Genomic DNA, 17,797 nt, shown 5'->3' with positions numbered 1-17,797 from the left:
TCTTCTTTAAATTGGTAAGAGCAGATATATGGGCGTTTGTTTGAATGTATTAAATTCAGCTGGGTCAGCTACTCCTTTTCTGTGGAAGGAAGGTGGTGGATATAAGTTAAATGGGACTCCTCAAGACCATAAATATTTCTGTTGTTTTTTTAAACACTGATATTCAAGGAATATTCTACTCTTATTTGAATTGCTTTTATATACAGTGAAGAAAATAATTGTGATTACATGATTTTTGTTTCTTGTTTTTGCCCCTGAAAAAGACATGAAAAATATATAATCTTAAGGATAGGTTAACAGTGACAGATGCAGGATTTTGATTAACAGTTGTATTAGCTCTTACTATTGCACCAACAGTTTCTCCTTTTCACCCAGCACCTTACTTATGGTTTTGTAGCCCATTTCAGCTTCTTTCCCATTTCTTTATCTAATACAATATGATTTTCTGGATTTTATTTTTGATATACCATCTCTCACAAATTATAGACTGTTCATATTGTGGCGTGGAAGAGGAAGGAGAACTCGTGAGACTCATTGCAAGTACTCAACAGCTCTTTATTAACAGGCTTGCCACTCACTTATAGCCTTTAACAAGGTGAGGAGAGCAAAACCCAACTACCTACTCAGCACAAACAGCCCTGAGGCCACCAACCCAGCTATCCAGCACAGAGATGGTAGGTCCCCTTAACCCACCCAAAACATACCCCCATAATGCCCCGCTGGCCCCGGATTACCATGACCCGCCCCCACAGGCACACTACAAGCTGGCACACACACACACAGACGCCACAATATCTTTTTCAGTGGGCAGACGTACAAAATCAGCAAGGGATCAAATAATTATTTCCTTCACTGTACTGATTATAACTGTGGGTGTAACCTATATGAAAACACTGCTGCACCGAAAGATTTAACACAAAGTAAGCAAACATGGTCTCCTCTTTGAAATCATGCAGAAGGTGGATACATTTTTATAAGATAATCTTACAGCTGCTCAGCCACTCCACAGTATTATATTCCAACACCCAAACAGACCAGTGCTTGCGACTAGTCATGACATAATTCTCTGGACCAAATAGAAGCACTGCCAGCATTGCTATGATACAGCCTGCTGTGGCATGGGGTATAAGCGACTTGAGCAGTGTGGAAAAATATGCAATTATAAACACTGTCAAAGGCTGTGTATTTTTTTTTTTCGTTAGAGCAGTGGTTTCCAATCCCTTTAACAATAACTTTTAAATGTGCTGTACAGTAAATGTGTTTTCCAGCTCCCAACACACCTGATTCAACTAATCAGATCTGAGTATCCCAAATGCATCTCAGTGCCACCACCCCCTACCCCCCACCTGGCCGCCAGTTTACGCTGGTCCTCCAGCATGCCAATGTTTAAAACACATAATCTGTGTTTGTGTGATAGTGAACATATGCTGTTTTATGCTTTTTTTGTTGCAGGGAATCCCTAATTGGTCAAATGAGCTGCACAGTGAACATTCTCTTTCTCTTTACCAGTTAAGATATTCTAATCACTAGGCTATGTAGGCCCAGTTCATTAATGAATCTTACTGGGAAAAAAATGTGTTAGAGAAGGACAACCAAACATGTCCAGGGTAAGAGGAATAAATCTGGCACTGATTCCAGGCCATAAAAATGAGAATTAGTTATAAAAGAAAATGTGTGCAGTTAAAAACCATATTATGAAGTCAAGATTGAACCTAAATAAAAAGAAAAAATTGTGGACATACTTTTAATAGTTAGTTTAAATTTGTATTTGCACATTTGCATTTGAGTGATGCAATGTGCAGTTACATTTTATACTGATGCAATTTTTTGCTTGAGGTGAAAAAAGTTTTAAATCAACCCCAAATCTAAAAGTTTTACTTTAACATCACAATTAAAACTACAATTTAACTAATGCCATCCACAGCAGAAACATGATAAACCTGCGTGGATTGGAACATGTTTTAGAGCGTATTTATGCCTCAGTGTCTTCCATTTTTGATAAGAAATATTTATTCAGAATTGAGCCCCTTTCCAACTGTGGGGAGAAATGCATTTGTATGTTTTTGAATTGGCTTAAATAAAGAAAAGCACATAAAAAACTGAGTTGGAGAAACATTTGATTTGTTTGTTTTTTGCTGTAAGAAGGTCAGGGAGAAAAGTAAAAAAAAAAAAAAAACCCACACAGCAAAATATACTGTACATCCCTCAACACTATTTCACATACTCATTTTCCATACTGCCCACTTCTGATTCCATTCAGTAAATCAACTCGAGGCAGGTTTCCTCAGTGAAAATTTATTTTACAGGTTGAGAACAGCGTGGTGAAGTGGGAACTGAAACATTTTAAGAACAAATGACTAGTGTTAGGTAGTAGAAAAGAGCATAACAATAAATACAGACAGGACAGAATATTCCAAAAGAAAGCCTCTGTGACTCCAAACCATTCTGTACAAGCTCCTATTAAAAAGCATAATAAAAAAACGTTCTGTTTATTAGAGAGAAAAAAAGGAAAAGTTTTTATAAAAACTCTTGATCCTGACATCACATGGAAGACTGATTCATTCTAAGATACATGTTAGAAACGTGAAACCATAAAATAGGAGTAAAATATTTACACAAGTCCTCAAAAACACATTTTTTTGCAGGTGGTTTACATTCAAATTAATTCTCTTAAACACTCTTCCCTTCATCTGGAGTTAAGTTAATGCTGAGAGGAGACGACCGCCACCAAAGTGTCCCAGTTCCATCCTCAGGACCTGCACTTAGCGTGTGATCGTGGAGTTCAGAACTCTAGCTTTGCTGTTGGATTGTGAGGCCTGAGAGAGCTCTCGCTGAAAGAAAAAAAAAAAAAAGAATTAATATTACAAACATTCTGCCAGTGAAAGTTAACTGATGCAGAAACTATGGCTTGATGCAGATATCTGATACATTTTATAAAACATTTACAGATCCAAAACTGCAATCAATACAATAAAATAAATAAAAAGCAGCAGCTCAGTTTTACATTCTGGAGCTCAATAAAGTTGATTAAACAGCTTTGAAATATCAATTTATTGTTGTCAGCTGGTATTGAAGTCAATAGACCGCTAAAGTTGTGGGTCATTCAAATACATAATGATATAAAATGTGTCTTTTCTGTGTACACTGCTCTCGTGAATTTCACTGAATAGTCTGAATTACGAGGTCGGCATCAGTCAAATTTTGTTATGCTAATGCACGGCAGAGAGCCAACTGTACCAGCCGCCCCCATCCTTTTCCTGCAACGCAATAACTGCAGAGGTGATGTACAATGCTGAGATGTAGAGTTTCACTTCCTTATTCTAACATTAGAATAACATTAGTACTGTCTCTCCAAAGATTGATCACAACACTGCACTTGCTTCAATAGATCCAAAGATGAATATGAACAATTTATAGCCACAACCTTTACTAAACTTTGCTTTTATAGTATTATATTCTATTAGTATCAAGCCACAATGAATGCACTCTAACCACATCTCCCTTCCAGCAGTGCTTGATTGTCAGGGAGCATAGCAAAATTACCACACAAAACAAATAATGAATGAAGTCCATTAAACCTTTTTAAATTGTGATCTCATGATGTTAAACCAGACGTTCAAAATACAGATACATAGAGAAATGTTTTACTGTCTCAATGTCATACTGAGAAAGTTTAATAGATTTATTCATTACTCATTTTGTCTGGTATTTTTCCTACGGAAAAATCAAAGATAAATTTAGTAAAGTATGTGGTTTTACTTTACTGCAGACTTGCCCTCTATGCCAGGTTGGTTACCTTTAAATGATATCCATTTTTTAAGCTGTAGCTGTTGGGGGAGGCACTGTGTATCATTAGCAAGATAAGTGGCACTGAGTGCTTCACAGCAGAGGAAAGCATGGATGGCTGGTTTTGGCTTATGCAAAAAAAATGGTAGGCTTGGTCATTCTAGTGTTAAGGCTCTAAAACTATTTTAGCTGCAATTATATACAAAAATCTTCTTCATAATCAAACACTAATTCTGTTCACTCAGTGGTGTGAGATGCAGCACCCTAAAACAATTTGGTTACTATTTCAACTACTATGAGACCACTAATACAGAACTACCACCACCAAATACATTCACTCATTAGTTGTTCATTTCTTTCTAGCAGAGTAGGAGAGAGTGTAGTTTGTGTAGGATAAGTTTAGATCCAGCCAAATAGAAGGAGTTAGCATAGAAAGCAATCTCACATACACACACATGCATCACACAGCTGTCACATCACTTAGTTGTGTGAACATGTGGTCAGAAGTCAGGAAACAGTGTCTGTGTGTTGTCATTAGGTAGAGTATTTTATTAAATAAATTAATTAAAGGGGAAAGGCGGGTAGGTACATAGGCAGTTAAATAAATAAAAGAGGGCGGAGATCTTAACAGGGCATACGGTCACTGTCGGAACAAAACTTCATACCTCCCTAAAGATACTTTGGCAGGAGAGGCACAAAACTTTTAACTTGAAAAATGTCAGTGTAGAAAAGTTATTTTGAGGCATTCCTGATCCTCCATTAATAATGAATCTTTCACAAAATGTGAAGTACAGCATGTTATTTTGTGAAGAATTCAATCATTTGTGAGATACGAGGTTTTGTTCCAAAAGTGATGATATGCTTTAACTCATACAAACCTGGAGATGGTTGTGGACTCAATGTTGACACAATCCCTCTATAAACAGAATTTACAATTAGACAGCTGAGAGCACATCTGAAATAGCATCTAGCTATACATGGGCACTAAACTCAAATATTAATAAATACATAAATAAATTACACACAGACACTACAATTAAGATCATCAGCCTAAATGTAGCACTGAGAGTAATAAACGTTTTAATCATTTAATATTACACAGGAGCCAGATATCTAATCTGGTTTAGAAGATTAACCCTGTGTTCACACAGGAATATGGCAACCATTCATTTCCTATGGCAGAGCGCGATTTGTTGCTGCGACACACGAGAAGCGACAAAGCGGCCGAGCGACAAACGACAGAGTTAAAATTTTCTAAACTTTATGCAAATGCATTATTATGGGGTAAAGCAACATTTTAACCCTATCGGCTACTAGCATTTTTTTTTTTTGACCCATCACATATAAGGCAGCCCATGGTCCTCAAGCTTCTGTTCTCGAAACTTTTGGTTCCTTTTGCGTTTTAGTTCTAACATCAAAAAGAAAACATTGACAAGAAACTAATCACTGTCATTTCTCTGTTTTTCATTGCCAAAAGTATAGCAAACTCTGGAAACATAACTACAGAAAAAAAGTGGCCAAGCAATTTCTCATATTTACATCCCATTTTCCAAAAAAAAAAAAATTAAACTCATCTGGACTTCTCTGTGTTCCTAGTAGACATGCAGCCTAAATCCAGTCAAGCACAGTCTGGTAAGGTATGATCACAGGCCCAGACATCAGACAATTTCTTTATGGTATCAATCCAAAAGCCACACTACATATATTGTTTTATAAGTTCTGATTTATTTTATTTTTCTGTATGGTTTGCTTTCACTTCAATTGACTGGACCGAGTGCTGCTGAGACCCAGCTGGTGATGGTGATGAGAGTAACAGCTAAAGTTCAGAGAGGGTTATTTACCGCAAACTCAGAGTAGGAGCTGGCGACTGAGTTGATGGAGTAGTTGCTCCTGTGTGGGCTGGAGGTCATGGTGCGCAGGGCTCCACTAAGCTGAGACAGGTTCTCCTTATTCCTTTCCAGACCACGTGGGGTTCGGCCACGTGCCGGTGTTCGCAACCCTGTGCCAACCTGAGACGATAAAACAAATAAATAAAACAGAATAAAGAAACAAAATTAAAGAAAGAAATCCACTTTGTAAATCTGACCTCTGGGTTTACAGGAACAATTATGTTTTCTTGTGTTTAAGCTTTTATTTAATACTTGAGTTGATGTTAATGTTGGTAATCCTAATGGGAAACTGGAAATGATAACTTTACTTATTTTACTAGCCTCAGGTTGTTTGTATTGGGTACAGAGCAAGTTACATTTCCTTTAAATCAAGAACAAGGGCATCAGTTTTAGGTGTGGAGATGATATTTAACTGAGCATAATGTTCAAAAATAACATATCAGGATCCTAGATGTTATTAAAACACAGATTCAGACTTTATCAGGAAATAATGTATAAGATATGCAAATAGCACACCCTAATACGTAATTTTAACCTTTTAATAAAAAAAAAAAAACACACACACAACTCCTTAGGGCTGATAAAATTGTACACATCTAAATTGACATAGAGCTGTAGCTGATTTTACCAACTTGAAAACCTCTGGAATATAATCAAGAGAAAGACAGATGATCACAAGCCATCAAACCAAACTGAACTGCTTGATTTTTTGCACCTGGAGTAGGGAGAATTTGGGAGAAATTTACCTATAAATGGCAAAATCAGAGAAACTGATTCAGAAACTGAAGTGGTCTTTTAATTTTATCTGGGGCTGAAAAAAAAAGGTCTGTCTCACCTTGCTGGCTGAGAGGGGAGGTCTCATGGATGGAGAGTAACAAATGGAGCGTAGGGTGGTATTACAAGAGGCGCTAGAGATACTGGAGGTGGTATTCATCTAAAAGAGAGTGTGTAACATTTAGTGTTGCAACAAGAACATAACCATTTCTCTGCCGTTCACTAGACATAAAATTCAAAATAAACCCACACTCATACAAACAGTGTGCATTACCTTGCGTGATTTCCCTGGTGTGGGTGTTCCTGCTAACCTCCTCTTGGTGGGGGTTCGGAGGGATGTTCCGTACAGCATATCCTCTTCAGTTTGCTTGCTCTTCTTCATTTGCTGGAAACACAGATACATACCATGGAAAACTAATGCCAAACATGCTCTTTATAATACTTTTAGGAAAGCCACTGCTAGGCCTGTCACAATAATTGTTAACGAGTCACTGACCTATAGCTCGATATATGGACATAACCTCAATAAGTTTTGATGTTCTCATACATTTTTTATATAACATTTTGATATTCTAATTTCAATGTTTACTTAACCTAAATAATTAAAGAAAAATATTGTAAAACATTTTTTTTTTTAAATGGTGTGATTGCATTGTTATGTTTTATTATCATTGCACACATCAATGGCTAAAAAGGGTCTTAAAATGTTTACTGGAATAATTTTGTTGGACAATAAACTTTACTAACATGACAAGTCCAGCATATATAGGGATGAACTCTGCATTAGACTTCTGTGCTGTGTCTGCTGGTAATGCCATAATTGCCCTGACACTTTTTACTGACTCTTTCCTTCTTCATTTAATTAGAACCTAATTATCCTTATGATAATGATAATTATTTCAAACTGCTCTTTTACTTCTGGCTATTTCTCTCATTCAATTGTTATTACAATTAAAATAATTATTTCAAATAGACCTCACGCCACAGAGTTTCTCTGTCTCTCCATGCAGTAATGATAATGATTATTAATTCATGATCAGTAATTACCCTCTCCAGCTTTTCTCTCTCCTTCTCCAGGTGGTGCAGGTTCCACTGCTCCTCGACATACTGCATAAAGTGCTGCCCATTGACCAGGAACTGTGTACCCTGCTCCGCCTCCCACTGCTCAATCTGGGTCTTCAGACTCTTCTCCAGCTAAGCAATGACAAAAGCCAAACCCATTTATTTAGAAATCAATTATCAATGTGGAAATGTTGCAAAAGCACTTACACCTAAATGAAAGTAGCAACATGCTGACCTTGGGCAGACTTTTTTGCAGATCTGCTCTCTGCTTCTCCTCCCGCAGCAGGTTGCCTCCCCTGTTGTTAAATCGAGATGGATCTGTGGCCTTTTTCTGAAGGCAGAGAAAAAAAAAGGAGAACAGTTCACGTAACTGACCTATAGTAACCACAGTTAATGTCTCATGTCTCACACTGGACTGCTATGGTAAACAAAAAAATAAATAAATAAAATTGAAATAGGATCACAGACTGTACATTCAAAGCAATACTTAAAAAGCAACATCTCACCTCCAGTGTCTGGTAGAGGGTCCAATTGTTCTGCCAGTTAGTGACGCCATCATACAGCTCTCTGTGATGTTCATAATGCTGTTTCAACCTCTGCTCTTCTTCCTCGTGCATAGCAAGCAACTCCTCACTGAAATCATCTATAACAAAAAATATATAAAATACAATTACTGGAGCTGTCAAAAACTATTAGAGATAAATGAGTCTCTAAGTAAGCAAATGCATTACTACAATGTACTATTCCATTTCCACACATGGGGTGTAAGAAAACATACATACATATATAAACAACCAATAAAGGTGAGGAAATCTTCAATTCTTAGATGCATCTCGATTCGGATGCCAATTTCTGAACCAATTTACAAAGTCGACAAAAAGTGTTTTTTTTTTTTTTTTTTACATTAGCCATAACTAAAAAAAAATATTGATGACGGGACCTGCTCTACGTGTGAGGCAACTCAAACTTCAGGGTTTCCGAGAATTAATACTGAGACCAAAGAGCAGAGATTTAGATGTTTCGAGTGTAAGTGGCAGAGGACTCAACTTCCACTCTAACTTAACTGCTTTTAATAATACTATTTAAGCTGCTATTTCACTCTTTTCTTCAATGTAAATTTTCTAAACTATATTTTAATTAATTTCAGTCATATAATGATTTTTATTGTTGTCTTTGTGGCATTTTTATTATCATTATTATTATTATTATTACTACAAGGGAAATTATACAAATTTACTTGCACTTAAATGTCAGGTAGATCACTCTGGAAAGCAATTCCTGTGTATATATATAAAGCATTATGAAGCCTAATAAAATGTGTAACTTTCTATCATATACTTTGCATATTACTTTATTCATATGCAGATCAACCACAACATTAAAACTAGCTCTGAATATACATTACACTGTTAAACAACAACATTATTATAACTTTCTTTTTTTCGGCTTTTGCTGTAGCTGGATTTACCCTATATATTACCCTAACAACATTATATCTTTTTTTATTAAATTGAAATAACTGATGCTTTTTCTATTTACTTGAAAAGCTTAAAGCTTAAAAGCTTAAAGAGCCTATTAAATAGCGAGATTTATTATGGATCATTACAGATATTTCATAGTAAAAGTACCAAGCGGTCATGCATCTTTTCTGTACAGGATTTCTGTTTCCTTCTTCAACAATAATTGTTTTATAACTGCATTGCAGACCTCTATATCATATTCTCCAGTTGTGTTGGACATAAATGAAATGTGCTGTGTGTAATGCCCAATTGTTAGTTAGCAGAAAACATTGTATTCTGTGTTTAGATCTGTGTATAATAATTATTCTTTTGCACATTTATGTAATACCAGGACAGGTTAATAAATTTAAACATAAAAAAGCTCATGTTATTTTCAGCATGACAGCACGCTGCACTGCAACCCCTGAATAGTATTGCAAATTTTTTGTCAATACAGAGCCCTAACACATTTAAGGCTTTAGTATGGTGAATATAAGCTCACTAAACCTACTCTAGCAACCGAGACTAAAACGTAACCCTATCCTTTGTAACTAAAGAAAACCTATCTTTATATGAGAGTTTGCCTCACCATTATATATACATTTAGAATTATAAGAGCATGGCAACAAACTTCAAATGAATAAAACTACATTTGCAATAGACTCATACTCAAGGCTTACAATAACACATTCTAACTGTGCATAAACCCCATGGCACATATTTCAACCAAGGTCAGATCCTCATGACATGTGGCAGGACAACTGACAGCATGACAACCATGCTGAATCGTTTTATTTTGCTTCTCTACTGATTCAAAGCACTGGTAAAGCAGTGACAGCTGTCTTACCGCTATAATATGGAACGAAAGCTTGTCTCTGCTCTAGGCTGTAGAAGCACTTCTCCCAGAGGAGTGCTATTTCTGCTCTGATTGTTTCAATCACGCTCTGCATGTTCTTCATCTTCAGCTCCTTCAGACGCTCCAGCTCTGCATGCAGCTGGAGAAGGAGAGAACAGAAGTAACAAAAAAAAAATATATAGCATAAGTATAGAGAGAATTAAAAAAGTGCAGTGATTATAATCTTTACATTAGAAGCACTTAATAAATACACAATGACTGCAGGTCTATACGAATCCCAAGAGTTCAGTAGAAACGATCATTATACTATTATGTGTCAGTTTAAATCAAGCTGCTTCCCAGTACAAACAAAGCTCATGCTAAAATGCACATCAGTATGTTCAAATTATGGAAACAGATCAGAAAATGGTTCAGTAAAGACTGTTTCTCTGACAAAAGCAGGACATTTTTTCTTAATACCCTTGTTTAAAAAACAAACAAACAAAAAAAACATTAAATCAGGAGGGGTCAGTATTCCTTTGTCTAAATATTATATATAATGATGGATCAGCAAAGACTCAGTCATGTTTACTGTGGATATTTAAATGGTAGAAATAAGAGAGTTTTCTAATACCTTTGTCTGTATCAATATAAAACCAATACGTCTACTGAATGAATGTTTACAACTGATTAAAACAACTGTTGTAGCTTTTATATGCAGCTCTGGAAAAAATAAGAGACCACTTAAAACTGATGAGTTTTTTTTTTATTTTACCAAATTGAAAACTCCCGAATATACTTGAGAGGAAGATGGATTATCACAAGCCATCAAACCAAGCTGAACTGCTTGAATTTTTGTACCAGGAGTGGCATAAAAATTATCCAAAAGCAGTGTGTAAGACAGGTGGAGGAGAACATGCCAACATGCATAACAACTGCAATTAAAAACCATGGTTATTCCATCAAAAATTGATTTCTGAACTCCTAATTTTTTTCTGAACTCTTAACTCTTTATGATTATGAACTTGTTTTCTTAGCATTATTCCTCCATTTCTCATTTTCTGCAAATAAATGCTCTAAATGACAATATTTTTATTTGGAATTTTGGAGAAATGTCTGTAGTTTATAGAATAAAACAACAATGTTCATTTTACTCAAACATATAGCAAATCAGAGAAACTGATTCAGAAACTGAAGTGGTCTCTTAAATTGGCCAGAGCTGTATATTAAGGCATTGCAATGTGTTTCACAGAATCCCAACATAGCAGAAACAAAATTTAATAAAAAAAGGTTTTGTGATGGATGTGTGTTTTTCACTCACAGCCTCCATGTTCTTCTTTTTGCTGCTCTTCATGTGTTCAGCAATAGAGTCCCTCTCATCCTGAGGGATCTGCAGCCTCTCCCACAGCTCTCCAATACGGTCACGGTAGGATACACACAGCGCCTCGTTCTCTGCTTTTCGATTCTCCAACTGAAACCCAAACACACAACTCAGCATGATGCAGTGTAGTCTCACTTTTACTAAAGCCTGTCCATATGCTGGGGGAAAAAGTTAAAAACATAATTTATTTCACACACAGCATTAAACAACACACTCTGTTTGATCCAAACAGCACTGAAACTAGAAGCCAGGAAGCAAAGAATAACTAATGACAAAAGTAGAGTGCTGAAGAGATGTGTCTGACACACAGCTTAATCTATTTGATGAAAAGGTGAGAATGATTCATTCAATGAAATGAAAAGCAATCGGCAGGGGAGAGTGCTGTATTTGGTAGAGAGGATTACATCATGTGACCAAAAGAAAGTGAAAGATGTGAAGGGGGGGCAGAAAACAGACTGCAGTCATAATATAGTATTGTAGAGAGTCAAATTATAATAACAAAGCTAAAAAGCTAACCTTTAGAGCAGTAAACAATATAATTAGAACCATTAAAAGGACAAACTATAGGAATAAGTTATCTGTTCATTGCCACTTCACATGTGATGAGCTGCCTAAAGACTGATTCCACAAGTCTGAATTTATAGCCTGTAACTGAATCGGTCAACAAATCTTTATAAACATATGCAAATATTCTTTGAAACATTTTGGAAGGTTGTGGAAAGGTTACTCTGAGCCAAGTAGTAAAACTCTGCTGCACCCTGATATTAAATGTTAACATTTATCAAAGGTCTCATTTCATGTTTTTCATTAGTTTTCCGGTGGTCTTGTATGATAAAATGCCCTGTGAGCCATTTTTTTGTGCTCCTGTTTCAGGCTGTTTTAGTTTGACAGAGGACCGGGTGGCGAAGAATGACAGGATTTCCCTCCACGGCTTGACAAGGTGGGCGAGACCATGTATCCTAATTGACAGGTGGACATCAGTCCTGGGGCTTTTTTCTGATTTACTTGTCTTTCTGTCTATTTTCTTTTATTGGTTAATGCAGGCAATATGGTAGAAGTTTCACAAGCAGCATACTTATGTAACTCAGAGTGACATTGTATTTCAATAAGAGCAAATACTAAATGCTTTCTAGCAGAATATTACCATTTTGGGTAATGATAAATGAAGAAACATTAACACCCTGTTACACTAAATAAAATGCAATTTTATGAGGGTTAATTAATACCTGCAACTAGCTTGGGGAAAGGTATTTTTTGTGATATTTTATTAAAAAACTACATTTAATTTGTGCTGCATTCTAAAAATCACAACTCACACTCAAAAATGAGCAAAAATGGAGAGAGAGAGAAAAAAAGGCAGCTGTTACTATCCATGTGTATATGCGTACCTGGTTCAGCAGCACTTTGAGGGCAGTGATATTTTCTGTGGACAGGCAGAATGCTTCCTCATCCTCACACACCACGTCTCGCTCAAAGCTAGTGTCCGGCATCTGGTCAAGGTCCTCCATGCACAAAACAATCTGACGCTTGATGGTCACAAACTCTGCATGACGGCGCTCCTAAACACACATTCCACAGTCAGTGCTTAGTTTTGCATGCATATTAAAATAAAATAAAAATCCATCTACTCAAACATATATTCAAGTATGAGCTCATAAACTAAACACTTTCTTTAAGCTTTACCTTTTCCTGGTTGCGGGTGGCAATGTGCTGACTATAGTCCTTCAGCTGCTCAGCAGAGGGCACACGGTCAGGACTGATGGCATAAGGGTTATCACACAAAATATCACACAGCTCCCGGTCCTGCTGTATCAGATCCTTCAGCTCGTTCATTCTCTGAGTCTTCTGCTTCAACATCACCTTCAAATGAGTGCGAATCACACTCTCCAGCTGCAGCATGGTCAGACCATCTTCCTCCTGATGGACACAACACATACCAGAGCATGACTCATTGTCCTGCACCAAAACTTGAAAGTGGACAAAGAGCGTAGTCATGGAGAAGAGTGATAGGAGTCCACATTCCACAGTAAATCTTTAAACAGCAAATACAGGTTCTGTCAGTCTGACGTACCTCAAACGGTGGAAGCTGAAGCTCCTCACACAGTGTGTCCAGCTCTTTCCGACAGGTCCCAATACTACTCAGCAACCTCTTTTTAAGCCCTTCCTCCTCTTCTATCATCATGGTCAGCAGGTTCTGTTAGAGGAAGGCACATTTAACAGAAACTAGAACCTGCTGGCTTTACAGAGGAACCAATGGCTACGTTCACATTAACAGGCTGAAACTACGCAAATCTGATTATCTGCAGAACTTTTTAATTTAGTTTTGAGTCACTTTGGCTATATAAGCTGCATTATAACTATGCCTAATATTGTGCTCAGAATAGATTTGATATCTATATCCCATTCATAAATTACATACAATAAACATTTGATCAATGTCACATTAAGGCAAATACTTAGGTCTGGCAATCTGAACAAAGCCAAAATGATGCACCAGCGACATACATAATGAGAGACAGGACTAAACACCTGAAAAATGAATATTAATGAAAATACAAATTTAATCACCTTGACATGCATTCTAACCGCATCAGTCCGCTGCACCCTCTGGTCCTCAGGGATTCCAATCTCCTCCCAGATGTCTCTGAGGTGTGTGAGGGCTTTATTGAGACATGCCACTGATTCAGCGGCATGCATCTCACTGCACAACAATAAAAACACACACACACACACACACACAATCAGACAACAAAGTTCAACTCAGCTGAAAAGTCAGATAGTCTAGTTAATACAGCAGCTATATATACAGAGATATACATGAACATGCAAATTCACACACAGACAGCTTGTTTAGGGCCAGTAGAGAAGCACTGCCAATAGAATAACACATTCCTAAGCAGATAAACTTTATCTGTTGGCACCAAAGCAATGCGTAGGTTTGACTGGTTGCTATAAAACATTTGGCACTAAACTATAGAGCAGTGGAAATTCCGAGATAAGCTGGCTGAGTTGGGGATGATGTGGGGTGGTGATCATGAAAACTTTTGACCTCACTAGCTGGCTAAATACTAACTACTACTGTCGCTGACTGCAATCAAATCCTAACCCAAACAACAATGCTTCAAAACATGATAGCAGGTAGGGCAGGGCATCTTTACCTACAGAAGCCGTCAGAGTAAACAGACATTCCCTTCTGTCAGAAACCTTTAAAGAACTCTTTTGTGGCAGTGATTCTTTATATTTTACATTTTCTTTAACTGTAAAACAAGGAGGTACGCACCAGGTTTAATATAAAAGATGCATGTAACACTGCTAAAAAAAAATAAATACAAATTTTTAAGTTAAATGTAAAGGAAACAATAGCTTGTGCATCACTTTAAATTGTGCTGCTTTGTTTGCAAGTTAAAAAAACTTGTTCCTCCAAAAAGTTAATCCAACAAAGGCAGTGTATGACCTTTTAAAATAGCAATGAATTTGAAGAAGAAATAATAAATGTGACAGATTTCTAGTATTTTTTGTCTGCAACATTTTTGAACGCTGTGAACGATATTATACCCTTGTTTTTAGCAATGAAAACATTCACACTATTCTCATTTCCCATTATATATATATATATATATATATACATACACTAGAGACAGATTATATCTGCTCAGTATTATTCACTTTACTTTAATCCTGAATATAAGGATTTCTGGATCACGGACTGTTACAAATCTGATATTGAAATTCATATTTTTAAATTTCTCAGTTTGTCATTCAGGGGTGTGCCATATCATATTGTATGCAGTAAAAAATATATTTTTCATTTTGTTGTGGTAGTTTATTCTTGAATAGTTTCTTTAATTCAGTGGTTTGTCACATCACCAAGAGTATCGAAATCACGAAAATACTATGAAGTATCATAATATAATTTTAGGGCCATGTCGCCCACCCCTGTTGTATCGCCCTGATCCTGTTGTATCGCCAACATTTTACAGTATTGTTATCGCAAAAACACCCTGAAAAATCGTGATATTATTTTAGGGCCATATCGCCCACCCCTAAGTAACTAACTTACACATTAGGGTTAGCTAGTTAAAGATAGCCAATTTAACCTAACTGGGTAAGCTAACGTTACTTGTTGCTTGGTCGCAACTTTATCTGATACTTGGTAACTTAAATAGTTATAGCTAGATAGGTTACCAGACTGGCTAACTCTAGCTAGCCTAGCTAAAGCTAACTAATAATAAGCAAATGTCAACAGTAACTTAAGCATTCAGTAGCAAATTAAGTTAGCTAAGCTAAATCATGTATAATAACCTGAGCTTATATTCATATTAACTACTTGTGTGTAGTTAACCTAGAGTTAACTGTAGCTACTCGGACTTTCTCCCCTGTCCTCCTCCTCCTGCTGCTGTAACAGTTAGTTACACTGACTGCTGCTCTCCGTCTGTTTCTAACAGTGTTTTTTTACCTTTTCCTCATGGCGACGCCGGATAAAATCCCCCCAGTCTTCCTCCAGTATATAAACCAATACTCCTACAGTGGTATTCCTGTATCTGAGAAGAGACAGGAGGTAAATAAGCCTCAGTCTTTAGTCTTTGGTCTCCAGGCTTAGTGAACTCTTGCAGTCTGAGCGCTGAGCCGTTTTCCTGTCTGAGATTCAAATCCTGCATCGTTCAGCGTTTTACTCCCTGATTGGCTGAGAACTGCAGCGCGTCAACGAAACTAGGCCTTACGTGCAGCTGATTGGCTGGGGGCGGAGCTAGGCGGGGCTATGGTGCAGTGTTGTGTTGTGGGGGTGGGAGATGAACAGATGAGAAACCACAGGGCTGTTATAATAATAATAACAATGATCAAAGTGTCACTGAGTGAATGATCGATATCAAGCATTATCACCCTTAATTGGTCGATGATACACCGATAGGATTATTTGTAGAGCTTGTGAAAACTAAATACAATAAACTAAGGCTTTGTGATTTTAAAGGTTTGAATTAAATCGTATTTTTATGTGATTAACATACACAGCTACAAAATAACAGAAACGTACTGATAATGAGTAATAATATAACTGTGTAACAATACATCTTCAAGATTTACTCAGAATTACATATTATTACAAATCAAGTAAGAAACGTGGAAAATGTTAATCTTAACTTTCAAACACTTTTTTTTAGGATTTTATTTTTATTTTTTTTGTGTGGGGTCAGGCCATGTTTGTAATGCTGTCTGGTAGGAGTGGGCGATATGTCCCTAAAATAATATCACAATATTTTATGATATTTTCATGATAACGATCTTGGTGATATGACAAAACATCAAATGAAAAAAAAAATATTTTAAGAATGCACTACTGCAACAAACTTCAAATGAAATGTTATTTTTGCATATGAAATAATATGGCACACCCCTAACTGAAATACAAGAATTTTATCAGATTTGTAACAGAAGTCAATGATCCAGAAAGTCATGATACTAATAATATTCTCCATATATCTCCATATGTCCAGGACTGACGTAAAATAAACTATACTGGACAGATTTAATCTGTCTCTAGTAGATATATAATGGGAAATGAGAACAGTGTGAGCTATTATTTTGCTAAAAACAGCAAAAAAGTAGTACGCTGATGTGATAATTATGGGCAGGTGATATGGGATGATATATTAGGCTATAATATCATTTACGATATTAAAAAATGTTATTATACCTTAGTACATGATATTATTGGGTATGATACGATATGGCACAGCCCTACTGTCTGGTCAAGTTTAAGAAGTAAAAACAATACACAATAACACATTCATTATACTGTTTTCGAAGGGACTGAAGACACATACTAAATGTTATTTTAGTAATTAATTTCACCCAATGAACATAATTTACCACCCTGTTATGGTGAAACATTAAGGTAATTAAAACTATTTTAGAATACCAAATGCATCTTTGAAACAGAACAAGGTCAATACGAATTATTTAAAATGTTTGCTGCCCTAGGTCAGCCATGTTTATTCAATGCCATTTTTGCTTAAATTGTACACCATGTCACTGTTCACATGTCATGCAACTTACCGTTACAGGGTGGACACATGCATGGAGGTGATTGAGCTTTAAAAAAGAAACAGTATTCTGACTCACATTTACTCTATGTGAAATTCATTATTCAAGCAATCTATTGCTGTTGTGTTGTGAGTTGGAAGATTAACTCTGGCTAATGTTTACCATATATTAGAAGACTTTAAAAATGCTGATTGAAATTTTTTTTTTTGTTGTAAAAGAATAAAACCTGACACTCTCCCACACCTGAAGACAGTCTGTCATTACATTGCAAAGTTTAATAAACTTCCACAGTTACAAGCTATTTCTGAAACTGCATCTACACTCCCCATGGTGTTGGTGTATAGAAGCCCGTTCACTCCAAATAAAATATTTTTTATTAAGTAAATTGTTCTCTTATTGTTTTGAGATACTAAGTCTGCAAAAAACATCTTTAAATAACGACTTAATATCTCAAAATTATCTAATGAAATGCGTGCCACATCTTTTTTTTTTTTTTTACCTTTGACAGAAATGGGCTTTTATAATTGAC

At 36.3% G+C, this 17,797-nt stretch overlaps 1 protein-coding gene across 2 annotated transcripts; it reads right to left on the bottom strand.

Moving 5' to 3' along the window:
- Nucleotides 1-534: 534 nt before the first annotated feature.
- Nucleotides 535-15,881, bottom strand: prc1a (protein regulator of cytokinesis 1a). 2 transcript variants are annotated; one of them, XM_007235041.4, is made up of 15 exons: nucleotides 15,683-15,881; nucleotides 13,795-13,927; nucleotides 13,298-13,420; nucleotides 12,910-13,143; nucleotides 12,615-12,785; nucleotides 11,167-11,316; nucleotides 9,858-10,005; nucleotides 8,018-8,154; nucleotides 7,747-7,842; nucleotides 7,497-7,643; nucleotides 6,724-6,834; nucleotides 6,511-6,609; nucleotides 5,628-5,795; nucleotides 4,665-4,702; nucleotides 535-2,831 (listed from the first exon to the last, which is right to left on the bottom strand). In XM_007235041.4, the coding sequence occupies exons 1-15, from the start codon at nucleotides 15,691-15,693 to the stop codon at nucleotides 2,783-2,785; spliced, it is 1,815 nt and encodes a 604-aa protein (XP_007235103.2). In that variant the 5' UTR covers nucleotides 15,694-15,881; the 3' UTR covers nucleotides 535-2,782. The 2 variants fall into 2 exon arrangements, with proteins under 2 accessions (XP_007235103.2, XP_007235104.2); XM_007235042.4 differs by lacking the exon at nucleotides 4,665-4,702 and having other exon boundaries at nucleotides 15,683-15,880.
- Between the last annotated feature and the right edge of the window lie 1,916 nt (nucleotides 15,882-17,797).

The sequence above is a fragment of the Astyanax mexicanus genome, chromosome 2 (genome assembly GCF_023375975.1).
Source record: "Astyanax mexicanus isolate ESR-SI-001 chromosome 2, AstMex3_surface, whole genome shotgun sequence".
Taxonomy (NCBI): Eukaryota; Metazoa; Chordata; class Actinopteri; order Characiformes; family Acestrorhamphidae; genus Astyanax; species Astyanax mexicanus.
This window is presented reverse-complemented; position numbering and strand designations above follow the sequence as displayed.

Coding starts and splice junctions, on each gene's coding strand:
- prc1a (XM_007235041.4), bottom strand. Junction 10,006..11,166: donor AAAAGAAGAACATGGAGGCT/GTGAGTGAAAAA, acceptor CTCCTTCTCCAG/CTGCATGCAGAGCTGGAGCG. Junction 7,843..8,017: donor CCCTCTACCAGACACTGGAG/GTGAGATGTTGC, acceptor CTCTGCCTTCAG/AAAAAGGCCACAGATCCATC.